The sequence below is a fragment of the Bombina bombina genome, chromosome 3, assembly GCF_027579735.1.
Source record: "Bombina bombina isolate aBomBom1 chromosome 3, aBomBom1.pri, whole genome shotgun sequence".
NCBI lineage: Eukaryota > Metazoa > Chordata > Amphibia > Anura > Bombinatoridae > Bombina > Bombina bombina.
The window spans coordinates 626,863,898-626,879,487 of NC_069501.1; the positions used below are offsets into that span (position 1 = coordinate 626,863,898).

A 15,590-nucleotide genomic window follows, 5' to 3' on the forward strand; every position below is an offset into this window, starting at 1 on the left:
AGTGTGGTGGGAGGTGTATTTATAGGCATTTTTGAGGTTTGGGAAACTTTGCCCCCTCCTGGTAGGAATGTATATCCCATACGTCACTAGCTCATGGACTCTTGCCACTATGAAATAAATTAATTTATCAGGTAAGTTCTTACATAAATTAAGTTATTTATTTGTAATTCTGTAGGCAGTACTGTTGTTTGTTAAAGGGATATGAAACATAACATTTTATTTCATGAATTAGATAGAGCATGCCATTTAGAGCTTTTCTAATTTACTTTTATTATCAATGTTTATTTGTTCTGTTGGTATCTTTTGTTGAAAAGCAGGAGCTGGCCTATTTCTGGAGCACTATATGGCAGCAGATTTGCAAGAATGTTATCCATTTGCAAGAGCTCTAGATGGCAGCACTATCTCCTGCCATGTAGCGCTACAGATGCCTACCTAGGTATCTCTTCAACACAGAATATCATGGGAATTAAGCAAATATAATAGAAGATTGTAATCTTTTTTTTTTTTTAGATGGTATGCTCTGTCTGAATTACAAAAGAGCATTTGTGGGTTTCATATCCCTTTAAGTGGGGTGGATGTTCTACTTTTGTGACCCATTACATTATTTAATTGTAAATGTTCCCCCTCACAACATTTCACACAATGTCATGATGCACAATGCACTGTAGCCAATTAGATTGTTAGTACTTAAAGGAACAGTAAAGTCATAATTATTAAACATTCATGATTTAGACAGAGAATACAATTTTAAACAACTTTCCAATTTATTTCTATTATTTAATGTGATTCCTTCTCCTGTTATCCTTTGCTGAAAGGTTTATCTAGGTAAGCTCAGGAGCAGAAAATAACCTAGGTTCTAGCTGCAGATTGGTGGCTTCATATATATACCGACTGTCATTGGCTCACCCATGTGTTCAGTTAGAAACCAGTAGTGCATTGCTGCTCCTTCAACAAATGATACCAAGAGAATGAAACAAAATTGATCATAGAAGTAAACTGGAAAGTTGTTTAAAATTGTATGTTCTACCTAAATCGTGAAAGAAATGCTTTGGGTTCATGCCCCTTTAAGCATTCTGCATTATTTGATATGATTTAAAAAGTAAGTGACCTTTAGGAACTATTCAGTGATGTCCTGTTTACAGATCACAGTAGGGAATGTATTTGTTATACGTGTTTTTGCTGTGTAGTTGAAGGAATTTGCCAACTTTGACTTTGACATCTGGAGGAAAAAGTATATGCGCTGGATGAATCACAAGAAGTCTCGCGTTATGGATTTTTTCCGAAGAATAGATAAAGACCAAGATGGAAAGATCACCAGACAAGAATTCATTGATGGAATATTGGCTTCTAGTAAGTGATTTCAGAACAATACTAGTCTATCTAGCATTTTGGGCAAGATGTATTATAGCTGAGGCGTACAGGGGCACGTATACGCGCCCCTGTATGCCTCAGCTCGCCTGTGGCTTGGCGAAATTACCCGCAGGTATTTGGCATTACACACAAGCGCAATTTTGCGCTCGCGTGCAATCCTGCCCGCGCACAGCCAATCACGTGCGGGCAGGAGCTGTCAATCTCCTCGGTCGGACTCGACCGAGGAGATTGAATTTCGCCAGTTTAGAGGTGGCGAAGAGCGTTATCAAGCAGCGGTCTGCTGACTGCTGCTTGATAAATCACGGCGAGCAAGTTCTTGTGAGAACTTGCTGCCGTAGGGGCTTCATAAATCTAGCCCTTTATCTTCATTTGTGACTGTTGGCTTATACAGAACTGTTTAGCAATACACAATCTGTACAGTAAATCTGTTCTTGCATATGACACATAAAAGGAGTGTTTTATGCTTACCCCGAATTACATTTACCAGAACATTGTGTTTGGGCAATAAACTGCTCTTAATTGACAGCTTTTAGATAAGTAATACAATTATCCTGTATATCTTGCCTCTTCCCTGCTGTGAGAGCAGTTGTACTAGCCAGATATCATTCACCCTATCAAGTATGGCCCTGATTAGTTAATACGCAGTCTGCTCATCATAGACCGTGGTGTATTTTGCATAAACACAGCTGCATCAGATGGCATGCGAGAGAAGACATGTATAACTATAAAGATTTAACATTTTTAAGTGCAATATTTCCTTACATTTAGTGGAGAAACTAAGAGAGTGTGACATTACGGCTAAGTCGTCTTGACATTTTGTTTTGCTCTGCTCAGAATTCCCAACCACTAAGCTAGAGATGACCGCCGTAGCTGATATATTTGATCGTGATGGGGATGGATACATAGATTACTATGAGTTTGTTGCTGCCCTTCATCCCAACAAGGATGCCTATCGCCCAACCACAGATGCAGACAAGATTGAGGATGAGGTAACCCCTGTACTATGATGTATTATGATACCACCACTTTACACTACCCCCTAAATCTGAAAACTTAATTGGTGTAATCCTTTATTAATCAGGTCACCAGGCAAGTTGCACAATGTAAGTGTGCAAAAAGATTCCAGGTGGAGCAGATCGGAGAGAATAAGTACAGAGTAAGTACAGATTTTTTTAAAAGATTTTTTCTTTTTTTTTAAGGAGATAGCTGGAAACATGGTCACATATTCCCTTAATATATTTAAAGGGATATAAATGCGAAATTTTAAAATGATCACTGCCAGAGTGATAAGTTTTATGACCATAGCAGTGACAGCGTTTACAAAAATGTTTCTGACATATATGTTTATTGCAAAAATGTGTCTAATAATACTTGAAATTTGATTTCCTTTCAAGATGTTACTCGAACTTTTTCTATCGTGTTTATGAAAGAGTAGCAGCTAAACATCTCGAAAATATTAAAAGTGGTTATGTAAATATGTGAAACAATGGGAATCTGCTACTCATTGGTTGATAGGGGCAATGTGTGTTTTCATTTATCACTAGTTTAGTTGGTTATATTATTATTATTTGTACTTCTAAACCAAGCTTAACTCTTAAGAGTTAATGTGTAATATATAAAGTTAGTAGAACAGATTAGATAAGATAGTAGAACAAGTGAAACTCCAAATTTAGCAAACTAAAATATAATAATGAGTACAGTTATGTCTGCTTAAAGGGACAGTAAAGTCCAAAAAAAACTTTCATTATTCAGATAGGGCATGTAATTTTAAACACCTTTCCCTTTGTACTTTTATCACCAATTTTGCTTTGTTTTCTTGGTATTGTTAGTTGAAAGCTAAACCTAGGTAGGCTCATATGCTAATTATTAGACCTTGAAGGCCGCCTCTAATCTTAATGCATTTTGACAGTTTTTTACCACTAGAGGGTGTTAGTTCATGTGTTTCATATAGATAACATTGAGCTCATGCACGTGAATTTACTGAGTGAGCACTGATTGGCTAAAATGCAAGTCTGTCAAAAGAACTGAAATAAGGGGGCAGTTTGCAGAGGCTTAGCTACAAGGTAATTACAGAGATAAAATGTGTATTATTATAAATGTGTTGGTTATCCAAAACTGGGGAATTGGTAATTAAGGGATTATCTATCTTTTAAAACAACAAAAATTCTGGTGTTGTCTGTCCCCTTATTATAAAGTAATTTATTTTAAAGGAATATGAAACCACACATTTTTCTTTTGTGATTCAGACAGAGCTTACAATTTAATTATTTTTTTCCTTTTTTACTTCTATTATCAAATTTGCTCAATTCCCATGGCATTATTTATTGAATACCTAGGTTAGGTCTCTGAGCACTACATGGCTGCCATCTAGTGCTCTTGCAAATGGATAACATTCTGGCAAAACTGCTGCCATATAGTGTTCTAGACACGTGCACACTTCTGAGTTTAAGTCCCTGCTTTTCAACAAAAGAGATTCCAAGAAAAACAAAGAAAATTTGATTATAGAAGTAAATTAGAAAGATGTTTAAAATCGCATACTCGATCTCAATGTTTCTCAACCACGGTCCTCAAGTACCTCCAACAGGACAGGTTTTCATTATAGCTGAACTAGAGCACAGGATAAATAATCAGCTGATGGGTCAGAGAAGGTTAGTAACCATGGCTACTGCTGATTTTCACCTGTGCTCTAGTTCAGCTTTAATGAAAACCTGGCCTGTTGGGGGTATTTGAGGACTGCAGTTGAGAAAAGCAGCTCTATCTAAATCATGAAAGAAAATGTTTGGGTTTCATGTCCCTTTAGCGTAAGTAAATATAATTAAAAGAGCAACATATCCGCATCATGATAACGTATTGCCCAGGAAATGTTAAAAGCAAAGCTATTGAGAATAGAGCCAAATCAAATAAGGTTAGTACGAATATATATTGGAAGTCGGTCTTACAATTAGGGCACTATAGATGATACTTATTAGGCTGGCAGATATATTACACATTTAGCTGTATTTTAATTGTATACTAAATTAATTCTTCCTTGTGAATTTAACTGCTCCTTGAAAATAGGGCATTTTAATAACTTTCTTTATCATGAATTTGTTTATTATACATGTATTTGTCTGTCAAACTAAAGCCTTATTTCTCTCTTCCTCCACGTTTTCGTATAGTTCTTCCTAGGGAACCAGGTACAGTGCCTTGTAATGCTGCGTTTTGCTTCCCAAATAATCACCTGCTTACTCTGAATAATTGTATTCATTATTTTCCATAACAATTACCACAATTTCTGTAGATTTGTCATGCTGTTTATGGCCATTATACAGACATTGCATTAAATACACTTATTGTAACAGTGTCTGTGTATCATCTCAGCACATAGAATAAATAGCTACTTGCCTTTCCTGGTATGGGCATAGCTATGGGCTATTTGGTACCTGTTATATATGGTCTTTTGTAGTAAAGTAATATCTTTTAAACAAATTGTCAAATTGACAGTGGGACATAAAATTCACTGGGGATATAAATTAATATGAAAGATTCCATTTTCCAGATAAACCTTAATGGAACCAAACAGCCTGACTTCTATGAAAGCATGGAGATTTAATTCTGGTTTTAGTGTGATTTTGTCATGTTTTTTAATTGGGACTATGTAATTCATCTGATGTAGATAAAATAAGGAAAACTAACCTCCATTTTCATAACTAATGTTCACATTGGGATGTGAGCTGAGCATATGATCCTTGGGCAATAAAACTAACCTATTTTTCCTCTGGAATCTGACATTCATGCTAATCATTTGTTGCCACAAGTATTATCCATAAAACAGTTTACGGGTGTAACTAGCAACAAATGGATTCAGTACTTGGTATTGCCTTTCCCACAATTCCTGCTTACAGAATATATATGTGTGTAAATATGAGTATGTAGGTACAAAATGCACACACATATTTTTCTCTCTTGCTCTTATGGTATTATATGGTCATCACTGGTGGATATATCCTTATGCTAAAGGAGTAGGTAGGAACCTTCCAGAAGTCTTAACAGTTCTCCCATTCCTGTTTGTTTTTTATACCATGGAGAAAGAAAGATCAATAGATTATTTCTTGTTCTCCAATAGGTCTGTTAAATTGTTTCCCTTTAATATGCTTCTAATATCTTTCTATACTAGCTGAATAGTATTAAATGTATGGGAAATTTATCGTTTTGGGTTTGTTTTTGTATTTTAAATAACTGGTTTTGCTCATTGAAACCACAACCCATTGTTCTCAAGCAGCAGACCTCCTTATCTTATCTGTCCCTCTATATATGCAAAAAGGAAAATACTTAGATACTAAAATTATCTTTATGGGTGGTGGTTTAAATTAACAACCCAGCTATTTCTATTGTATGATTAAACCTAACGCTTCATTTTCCAATAGCATTCATCTGGTGTAAGATGTTATGGGATAGACAATTTTTTATACATTGTCCCTTTATGGGCTCCCCATATAAAGGGGTTATACTGGTATTGCTGCTATAGCATTTCTCATTTGGAAAACACTTCTTGGTTTGATTGTGTATTTTAGCCTAACTTTCAAGTGATTAAAGAAGAATCACTTTGGTTTTGCAGGATTTACCTGCATCCAGTTCTTCTTTTTCGTATAATCCTCATTCTGCCTTAAGGAAAGTGGTCAGTTTATTTAAGTGATCCTTCTGGTTCCTATGTAAGCTAGCTCTCTGACTAGAGGGAAGCATTACAGCAAAAGGCTACATTCACCTCTCATTGCTTCAGAGTGTTTACTGTAAGCGCATAAATATTGTGCCTTTGTATGGTTGTATTAAACTGCATAATGGCCTTTATGCGTAGTAAGTGTGAGTCAGACAAAATCTAATAAGTGCCATTTGGGAAACAAGGAAATCAAATGATATTCCCTGAAAATAGTAAACAATTCAGAAAACACATGAAAAGGGCAAACAATGCAGAAAACACAGTTTCTACTTCAGTGTAGGATTCTCTTGTGCGGTATATATGGATACTGATATGGATCAAGTGAAAGTTTAAAATACATTTTCCTCCTCCCCTTTATAGTTTCCAGATTCATTTTTGTGTATTGATCCCACCTTAGCCAAATATTTTATTATTTAAGCATATCTGAAGATTCTCAAAACCCCTCTAAGTTATTTCTGCAGTGAGTGTGCATAATTTTTAGTCTGTCCTTCAAAGATAATGTGGGTAGATAGACTGAGGCAACCTTTAAAAATCAGGCTGCAGATTCCATGTATAGTTTAGCTATTTCTACTGCTTTCATCCTTACATATTTAGGATTATTCCAGGTTCTGAAAAAAATATTCCTGTTTTTAAGTATGGTATTCCCTTATAGGATTCAAATTTGGTTTATTTGTACCTTATGCCTGGTCTAATTTACACAGTCTTGTTTGGCCATTGCTCCATTAATCTCTCTTCCTAAATAGAATTAAGAAGATTGTGGTTAGGGGCTAAATATATAGCAGGAGGGGAGGGGTGCTGAAGATTTTCAGGTAGGGTTCTACCCACTCTACACACAGCATGATTCTATAATTCCACCAGTACAGACCATATGACTTCACATTTAAGCATGAAGATATTGATTCATCGTAAGTACAAATCATGTTTAATATGCATGGATCAATTGTTGCAATAGGTCATTGTTCTCACAAAGTAGTACAGATATGAATTGATGTCATTATCTGATTCTTCACAGTTTGGAGATTCTCAGCAGTTGAGATTAGTACGTATCCTGCGCAGTACAGTAATGGTCCGTGTTGGTGGTGGGTGGATGGCATTGGACGAATTCTTGGTGAAGAATGATCCTTGCAGAGGTATATTTTTTTGTAAAGACTATTTTGAAAAATGTAATGCATCAAAAAGGATAACCTTACATTGTCAATGATTGTTTTTTATATGAAAGTAAATGTTTGCTCAATTGAAGGCCCAACTTTGTGTTTCACCCACACAAAGAGTTTAATACATAGTTAAAGTCCACTGCAACTCATTGAAAACCAGTAGTTCTCTGTAGCTCCTGAGCAGGGATTTAAAGGGAGAGTATAGTGTTTCAGATACAGCATGTGATTTTAAACACCTTTCCTATTTACTTTTATTATCTAATTTGCTTCATTTTCTTGATATCCTTTGTCAAAAATCATTCCTAGGTAGGCTAAGGGCTGCAGTGCACTACTGTGAGCCAGCAGCTGATTGGTGGCTACACGTATGTCTCTTGCCATTGGCTCATGTGATGTGCTCAGCTTGCTACCAGTAGTGCATTGCTGCTCTTCAACAAAGGATACCAATAGAATGAAGAAAATCTGAGAATAGAAGTAAATTGGAAAGTTATTAAAAATGTTATGTTCTGTCTGAATCATGACGGAGAAATGTGTGTTTCACATCCCTTTAAGTATGTGTTTAATTTCTTTGCAAGGGTTAAACACATAGAGCTGAAGCTTTAATAGTCCCATTAAGGAGGTGTTATTCACTTATAAATGTCTGCAAAAGGAAGTCCTCTGAAGATTTGTAATTCAATTCTTAAATACAATGCAGAAAATATGTTGCCTTAGTAATAGAAACACCAGAACTTAAACTGTTTAGCATAAGTAAGTCATAAGTAAATCCACTTTAGTGTATTTCGGATGACAAGCTCATTTACAGTTTTGCCAAATGTAATTTGCAAGACACTCCTTTGTACAGATACATAGAATGTCAAGCTGTGTGGATAGGAATTACATGGTCATGTCATTGCTATGTCTGTTGGTGTATGGGATTATTGGCTGGGATTTGCATGTTTTAATGCATCCTGCTTCCCTTCCTATTGTATTTGGTGGTGCATATAATAATTGGCTGGGATGCTGCATGTCTTACATCTCATCTTTCTCCCCTCCACACCTCTGTGTATTTTGTTTCTTCTTAGTTCATCATCCTGGAAATAAATTAAAGAGAACCAATTCCACCTCTTCTATAGGTTTGGATTCTTGCTTTTGCTTTGTAGAACTGCTTGTATTAATCAGCATAATCCTTTTCTTTTTGACATCTCACCACAATCTTTTATGTGACCCTCGTTAGTGCTGGATAGAAACATAGATTATGACGGCAGATAAAAATATATGTAGGCTCATCAAGCAAAGTTCATTACAACAGTCTGTAGTGAGGTCATTGTAATTATCCGCTACACATTATGACACTTCCCTGAATTAAAACTAAATAGGCCATTTTAGTTCTAATTGAAAATTACATTCATGTTTTAGTGGTCAGTGGAAAAAAGGTGCTTTGCTTAGTCACATTAAATTTCATCTTTATAATTCCAAAGAGAGTTCATCCAGTAAAGTCTTTTACTATTAACTATAAAATAAATTCAGTAACAAAAGCATATATTGCTTATTTAAAAGGGGCATTAATATCTGTTGCTTTCTTATGTATCAGAAAATGGCTTGTGTTTATTATTTTAAATTTCCAGGCAGCTAGTTATAGCGTTCTCAAAAAAAGTGCCATAAATGGTTGAGGTTGATTATTTATTAAACAAAAAATAGAAAAAGTTGCTGTAACTCATTTACATTGATCATAAGGCAAACAAATTAGTCAGCTGCCATTTTCTTTTGTTTAGTAGCAAATTTAGAGCATTTTTTAACACAAAGTGACAAGCTGATGTCCTTTAAGATCATTTCTAGTTATTTCATTAAAATTACAATAACGGGTTAAAGGGACATTAAACCCATATTTTTTCTTTCATGATTTAAAAAGAGCATGCAATTTTAAACAACTTTCTAATTTACTTCTATTGTCTAATTTGCTTCATTCTCTTGATATACTTTGCTGAAACGCATATCTAGATAGGCTCAGTAACTGCTGATTGGTTGCTGCACATAGATGCCTCGTCTGATTGCCTCACCCATGTGCATTGCTATTTCTTTAACAAAGGATATCTAAAGAATGAAGCAAATTAGATAATATAAGTAAATTGGAATGTTGTTTAAAATTGTATTCTCTTTCTGAATCATGAAATACATTTTTTTGGGTTTAGTATTCCTTTAAGTAAATCTGCCATCACAATCTTTTACAACATACAGGTAACACTTTACTGAGTGCATTCAAGAACATATCTGCAGAGCGGTCTAATCTCACAGCAGTGTGATTATTCTCATTCTTACATTTCCTAAGGGTTTAACAGGTATATGTAAATCATTTAGTCCTGCAAATCAGACTGAAAATAAAAAGCGCCAATGACCGATGCACTCAGAATAAGGTGTCAAACGTGTTAAGAGAAAATTCCTGCTTAATGGTTAGCGCATTAGAGCCATTTCTCAGCGTGCATCTTTATTTGCTTTTTTTATTAGTAAAAGCCAAATAAGAGCTAAAAACCCTGGGAAATTGTCTGTCCCTAATATTGCTTTTTGGTTTGTAACTACCAGCACCTGATAACATGGCATTTTGCTGAAACTAACTCACTTCCCAGGGCATTACTTGGTCTATGTCATTGATACTAATAATATTTATGACTTTTTCCACAGCAAGAGGAAGAACAAATCTGGAGCTGCGAGAAAAGTTTATTTTGCCAGAAGGAGTATCGCAGGCAATGACCCCGTTCAGGTCTCGGGGGCGGAGGTCAAAACCGTCTTCCCGAACTGCTTCTCCCACACGATCCAGCTCTAGTGCCAGCCAGAGTAATCATAGCTGCACATCTGTCCCTTCTTCACCCGCTACACCAGCCAGTGGCAACAAGGTAGGAATCCTGGGTATTCAGGTCAACAAGACGAACATTTGCTTGAAGGGGACATTTTCTTGGGGCTTAAGTCTTTCTCAGCTGCTTAGCTGTGTGTTTTAATACTTTTAAATTTTATTTTTTGTAACTCAAATTAACATTGTGGACAGCGCTTTTTCTGTTTATTCTCGTGAGAAAAAATGTTTGCAATGTTTGGATATGGGAGTGAAGTTAGCTCATTCCAAAGTATCCAAACAGCTTTTTGCCTTTGTAAGTTATTTTCTGTTTGTTTTTTGTTTTTTTTTTCTATTCTGTCATCTCATCTCTTCTCCCTTCTCCATCTTTACTCATTTCCCCATATCTCATCTTTGTCGGCCCCCACTCCTCTCGCAGACGCCACAACAGCCATCTCGCTGTTACGAGAAGCCTTGGCTTGTAAACAGCAAAGCTAGCACTCCCTTTAGGGGAATGGAATATTCAGACTTCCACATCCCATCATGTGAGGTAGAGTATGGTCCTTCAGTCACTGGATAATCAATCCCCTTCCCTCTCCATGAAATGCATTTTACCATAACACACTGCTTCTTGATCACGTCTCTCTCATTTCTGAACTTATGTTTGCTCTGCAGATCAACAGGAGGCTGTACTTATAATATATGTTCTGCTGCCATTCTCTGATTTTTCTCTTGTAACTGCTTTTTTTTCCCAGTTAATATTTGACATTTAATAGCATGTTGATGTAGCTGACCTATCCTTTATTAATATTGGGTTTCTTTACCAAACTGATTTGTATTTCTTGTCTAGAGAAATATGCATGGCTTTTTCTACTGAAATATCTGCATCCAATAATGGCTAATTGGCTTTCGGTGTAGCTTGCAATCAATATATACTCAGAAATTTGTAACAATTCTGTGAAAGATTTATCATAACAACCTGCATGCGGCGGTGGGATTATCTCTAGATTGCTCAATCAGTTAATGAATACTTTGTTTGACGTTACATTTGTAACACTATGAATAGAATACAATACCTTGTTCAAACAGAACTGTAGCTTTGACATTCATTGCTCTATAGAAAGTGGTTTTCCTTAAGAATTCATTTACCATGTGTGTGTAATCGTTCACATAAACTAATATTACATTTCTTCACTGCATTCAAAATAGGACAAACCACAGAAAGAAGTAATAAATGACTTGTTTTATAGGTTATAACAATGTTCTCAACAGAACACCACACTCCACAGAATATTATAAAGTAGCCTGGAGGGGGCAGTGTAATACTTTCTAATCTTATAACATTTTGTGCTATCCAAAGCACAAACTCATTACATTTGGGAAATAAACATTGAAACATTTTAATGTTAATTTTAGTTTAATATTGGCTAACTGCCAATAAAATCAGCTTGGTGGTGCACCCATTAAAAAGGTCGTAGGCAGGACACGGTATAAGTGATACCTGTATGAATTTGCAACTAAAGTTACGAAGTGCTTTCCAAGTACTGCTTAAAGCAAATAGCTGCAAATTGTACATTTTGAATTCTGTTTTATAAATCAGTACTTACTACAAGAGTGAGTCTAATTAAATCATGATCTCTTTATATGAACATAGTTTATTCAGACTACACTAGATAAAATCTGCCATGTACTTGATAGTTGTATACACCTCAGTAACTTGATGGTATGGTTTGGAAATAATGTAATACAAAATACAAATACAAGAGTGAGCAAACTTTGGCCACACAGTATTTTCCTCTTTATTTCACCCTTTGTCAACATTTAACCATATACACACGCAAATGAAAGATTAAAATACTTGATTGTGCATTTAAGGGGAATAGTACACAGTTTGAGATAACTGAAACTAAAGCACTTCTGAAATTAGGTACTTGACAGTTTCAGTTAATGAAATTAGTTCTCTTAATATCTACTCACAAGGTCACTGTTGTCCACTTTTTAAGGTAACTCCAGTTCAGAGCAACAAACTGAAGAAAGCTGCCATTCACACAAGTCGCTCCTCACTCACAGGAGATACACCTACTGCCTCTGCTGGCAAATCAGGCCGTGCTGGTGAGTAAAGACATGGTAGGGCAGGGGGAATGGACACTTTTAAACAAACATTTGACTTCTGGCTGATGTAACATCCTGATCTGTGCTGACATGGTTTAAAAGTTTCTGGATAATGGTACATTTAACCCCTTAGTGACCAGACCATTTTTCCATTTTCTTACCATTAGGGACCAGGACTATTTTTACATTTCTGTGGTGTTTGTGTTTAGCTGTAATTTTCCTCTTACTAATTTACCGTACCCACACGTATACCGTTTTTCTCGCCATTAAATAGACTTAGACACCATTATTTTCATCATATCTTATAATTTACTATAAAAATATTTTATAAAATATGATGAAAAAATAAAAAAACACACTTTCTCTTGCAAGGTGTATCCAGTCCACGGATTCATCCTTTACTTGTGGGATATTCTCATTCCCTACAGGAAGTAGCAAAGAGAGCACACAGCAAAGCTGTCCATATAGCTCCCCCTCTAACTCCACCCCCCAGTCATTCTCTTTGCTGGCTCTAAGCACTAGGGTCTCTCTCGGGAGTGTAAAGTGAATGTGGTGTTAGAATTGTAGTTTTATTATCTTCAATCAAAAGTTTGTTATTTTAAATGGTACTGATTTGTACTATTTACTCTCTAGCAGAAAAGTGATGAAGATTTCTGCTGAGAGGAAAATGATTTTAGCATGTTGTAACTAAAATCCACTGCTGTTCCCACACATGACTGATAAGTACCAGAAAACTTCAGTTGGGGGGAACAGTTTGCAGGGGAACTGCAATAAGGTATATTCAGTCATTTATTTCTAGACAAGACTGAGATAATGCTAGAAAACTGACAATATCCCCATGAGGGGGGGATAAGCTAAGCTATGTTCACAGACTTAGTAAGGAATTGAATGCTTACATAATAGGGCTATTCAGGGCAATCGATTGTTTGGCTAAGGAAAAATCATTTTGCAAGACACTTTGAAAGCCACTTAGGAGTGATTTACTAGGCCTCACAGCTCCGGAGTAGAGTGGGAGGGGCCTAATTGCCTCTGATGCGTACTTAAAATTGCAGATAAGTTCATGCTGTTTCACATGGAGGGTCCTGCTGATATTTGAGGGCCTAAAAGAAGCTATATTCCCCCAAATCTGATCCCTAAGGGAAGGTAGGGCCACAGCAAGGCTGTGGCAAGGTGCTGTAGTGATTTAACCAGGTGTTGGCTTTAGGCATCTCTGGTTTGGGCATTAAGGGGTTAATCGTTTTGAAACTTGGGGTGCAATCATATTAAGGCTTTAGCTACATACTGTGAAAATTTCAGAAAGATTGCTGCATTTTCTCCTACATTGGTGTGTCCGGTCCACGGCTTCATCCTTACTTGTGGGATATTCTCATTCCCTACAGGAAGTGGCAAAGAGAGCACAACAGCAGAGCTGTCCACACAGCTCCCCCTCTAGCTCCGCCCCCCCTGTCATTCTCTTTGCCGCTGTGTACAAGTAGCATCTCCACGGGGGTGGTAAAGAGTATGGGGCTTTCAAGAACGAGGCTTCTGTTGAACTGATCCGTAAGGCAGCGACATGGTCTTCACTGCATACTTTTGCCAAATTTTACAAATTCGATACTTATGCTTCTTCAGAGGCTATTTTTGGGAGAAAGGTTTTACAAGCAGTGGTGCCTTCCGTTTAGGTTACCTGACTTGCTCCCTCCCTTCATCCGTGTCCTAAAGCTTTGGTATTGGTTCCCACAAGTAAGGATGAAGCCGTGGACCGGACACACCAATGTAGGAGAAAACAGAATTTATGTTTACCTGATAAATTTCTTTCTCCTACGGTGTGTCTGGTCCACGGCCCGCCCTGGCTTTTAGTCAGGTTTAAAAAAAAAAATTTGTACACTACAGTCACCACTGCACCCTATTGTTCTCCTTTTTCTCCTGACCGTCGGTCGAATGACTGGGGGGCGGAGCTAGAGGGGGAGCTGTGTGGACAGCTCTGCTGTTGTGCTCTCTTTGCCACTTCCTGTAGGGAATGAGAATATCTCACAAGTAAGGATGAAGCCGTGGACCGGACACACCATAGGAGAAAGAAATTTATCAGGTAAACATAAATTCTGTTTTTCACCGTTTTGTAAAATTGTGTGCTCTTTTTATCTCTTAAAGGCACAGTAACGTTTTTTTCAAATTGTGTTTTTTATTTGATTAAAGTGTTTCCAAGTCTGTTTGTGCACTCTACTAGTCTGTTAAACATGTCTGACACTAAGGAAAATCCTTGTTCAATGTGTTTAGAAGCCATGGTGGAACCCCCTCTCAGAATGTGTCCCACTTGTACTGATATGTCTATACACTTTAAAGATCATATTGTTGCACTTAAGAATGTGGCCCAAGATGATTCTCAGACTGAAGGTAACGAGGGTAGCCCGTCTGCCTCTCCCCAAGTGTCACAACCAGTTACGCCCGCGCAAGCGACGCCTAGTACTTCTAGTGCGTCTAACCCTTTTACATTACAAGACGTAGCGGCAGTCATGAATAATTCTCTTACAGCCTTCTTATCTAAACTACCCGTGTTACCTGCAAAGCGTGATAGCTCCGTTTTAAGAACAGATTATGAGCATTCTGACGCTTTGGTAGCCGTATCCGATATACCCTCACAACGCTCTGAAGTGGGAGCGAGGGATTTGATGTCTGAGGGAGAAGTCTCTGATTCAGGAAGGGTTCCTCCCCAGACAGATTCAGATACATTGGCTTTTAAATTTAAACTAGAACACCTCCATGTTTTACTTAGGGAGGTATTAGCTACTCTGGATGACTGTGACCCTTTGGTGATCCCAGAGAAATTGTGTAAAATGGACAAGTACCTAGAAGTCCCTGTTTACACGGATGCGTTTCCGGTCCCTAAGAGGATTGCGGATATCGTTACTAGCGAGTGGGATAGGCCAGGTGTCCCTTTTGTCCCCCCTCCTGTTTTTAAGAAAATGTTCCCCATATCTGACCCTATGCGGGACTCGTGGTAGACGGTCCCTAAGGTGGAGGGAGCTGTTTCTACACTAGCTATACGCACAACCATACCAATTGAAAAGACAGTTGTGCTTTTAAAGACCCTATGGATAAAAAATTAGAGGGTTTACTTAAGAAAAATTTTGTTCAACAAGGTTTTCATCTCCAACCTATTGCCTGCATTATTCCTGTAACTACTGCAGCTGCTTTCTGGTTTGAGGCGCTGGAAGACTCGCTCCAGACGGAGACCTCATATGAGGAAATTATGGATAGAATTAAGGCTCTAAAGCTAGCTAATTCTTTTATCACTGACGCCGCTTTCCAAATAGCTAAGTTAGCAGCGAAAAATTCAGGTTTCGCCACTTTGGCGCGCAGGGCGCTATGGCTAAAGTCCTGGTCGGCCGATGTCTCGTCTAAATCCAAGCTTTTGAACATTCCTTTCAAAGGGAAGACCCTATTCGGGCCTGAATTGAAAGAGATTATTTCAGATATCACC

General features: G+C 37.3%; 1 protein-coding gene across 6 annotated transcripts in view; it reads left to right on the plus strand.

Annotated features, from left to right (window-relative positions):
* MACF1 (microtubule actin crosslinking factor 1) overlaps positions 1 to 15,590 on the plus strand; it is a 413,635-nt gene that overhangs the window by 352,852 nt on the left and 45,193 nt on the right. For 3 of the 6 annotated variants that reach the window (XM_053707285.1, XM_053707286.1, XM_053707287.1), the window contains 9 exons: positions 1,188 to 1,350; positions 2,206 to 2,360; positions 2,453 to 2,527; positions 4,530 to 4,547; positions 7,080 to 7,197; positions 8,280 to 8,330; positions 9,874 to 10,085; positions 10,458 to 10,568; positions 12,022 to 12,130. In XM_053707285.1, the coding sequence (XP_053563260.1) occupies positions 1,188 to 1,350; positions 2,206 to 2,360; positions 2,453 to 2,527; positions 4,530 to 4,547; positions 7,080 to 7,197; positions 8,280 to 8,330; positions 9,874 to 10,085; positions 10,458 to 10,568; positions 12,022 to 12,130 (1,012 nt within the window). The remainder of the gene's footprint in view (positions 1 to 1,187; positions 1,351 to 2,205; positions 2,361 to 2,452; positions 2,528 to 4,529; positions 4,548 to 7,079; positions 7,198 to 8,279; positions 8,331 to 9,873; positions 10,086 to 10,457; positions 10,569 to 12,021; positions 12,131 to 15,590) is intronic. The other 3 variants (XM_053707288.1, XM_053707289.1, XM_053707290.1) reach the window with 2 other exon arrangements.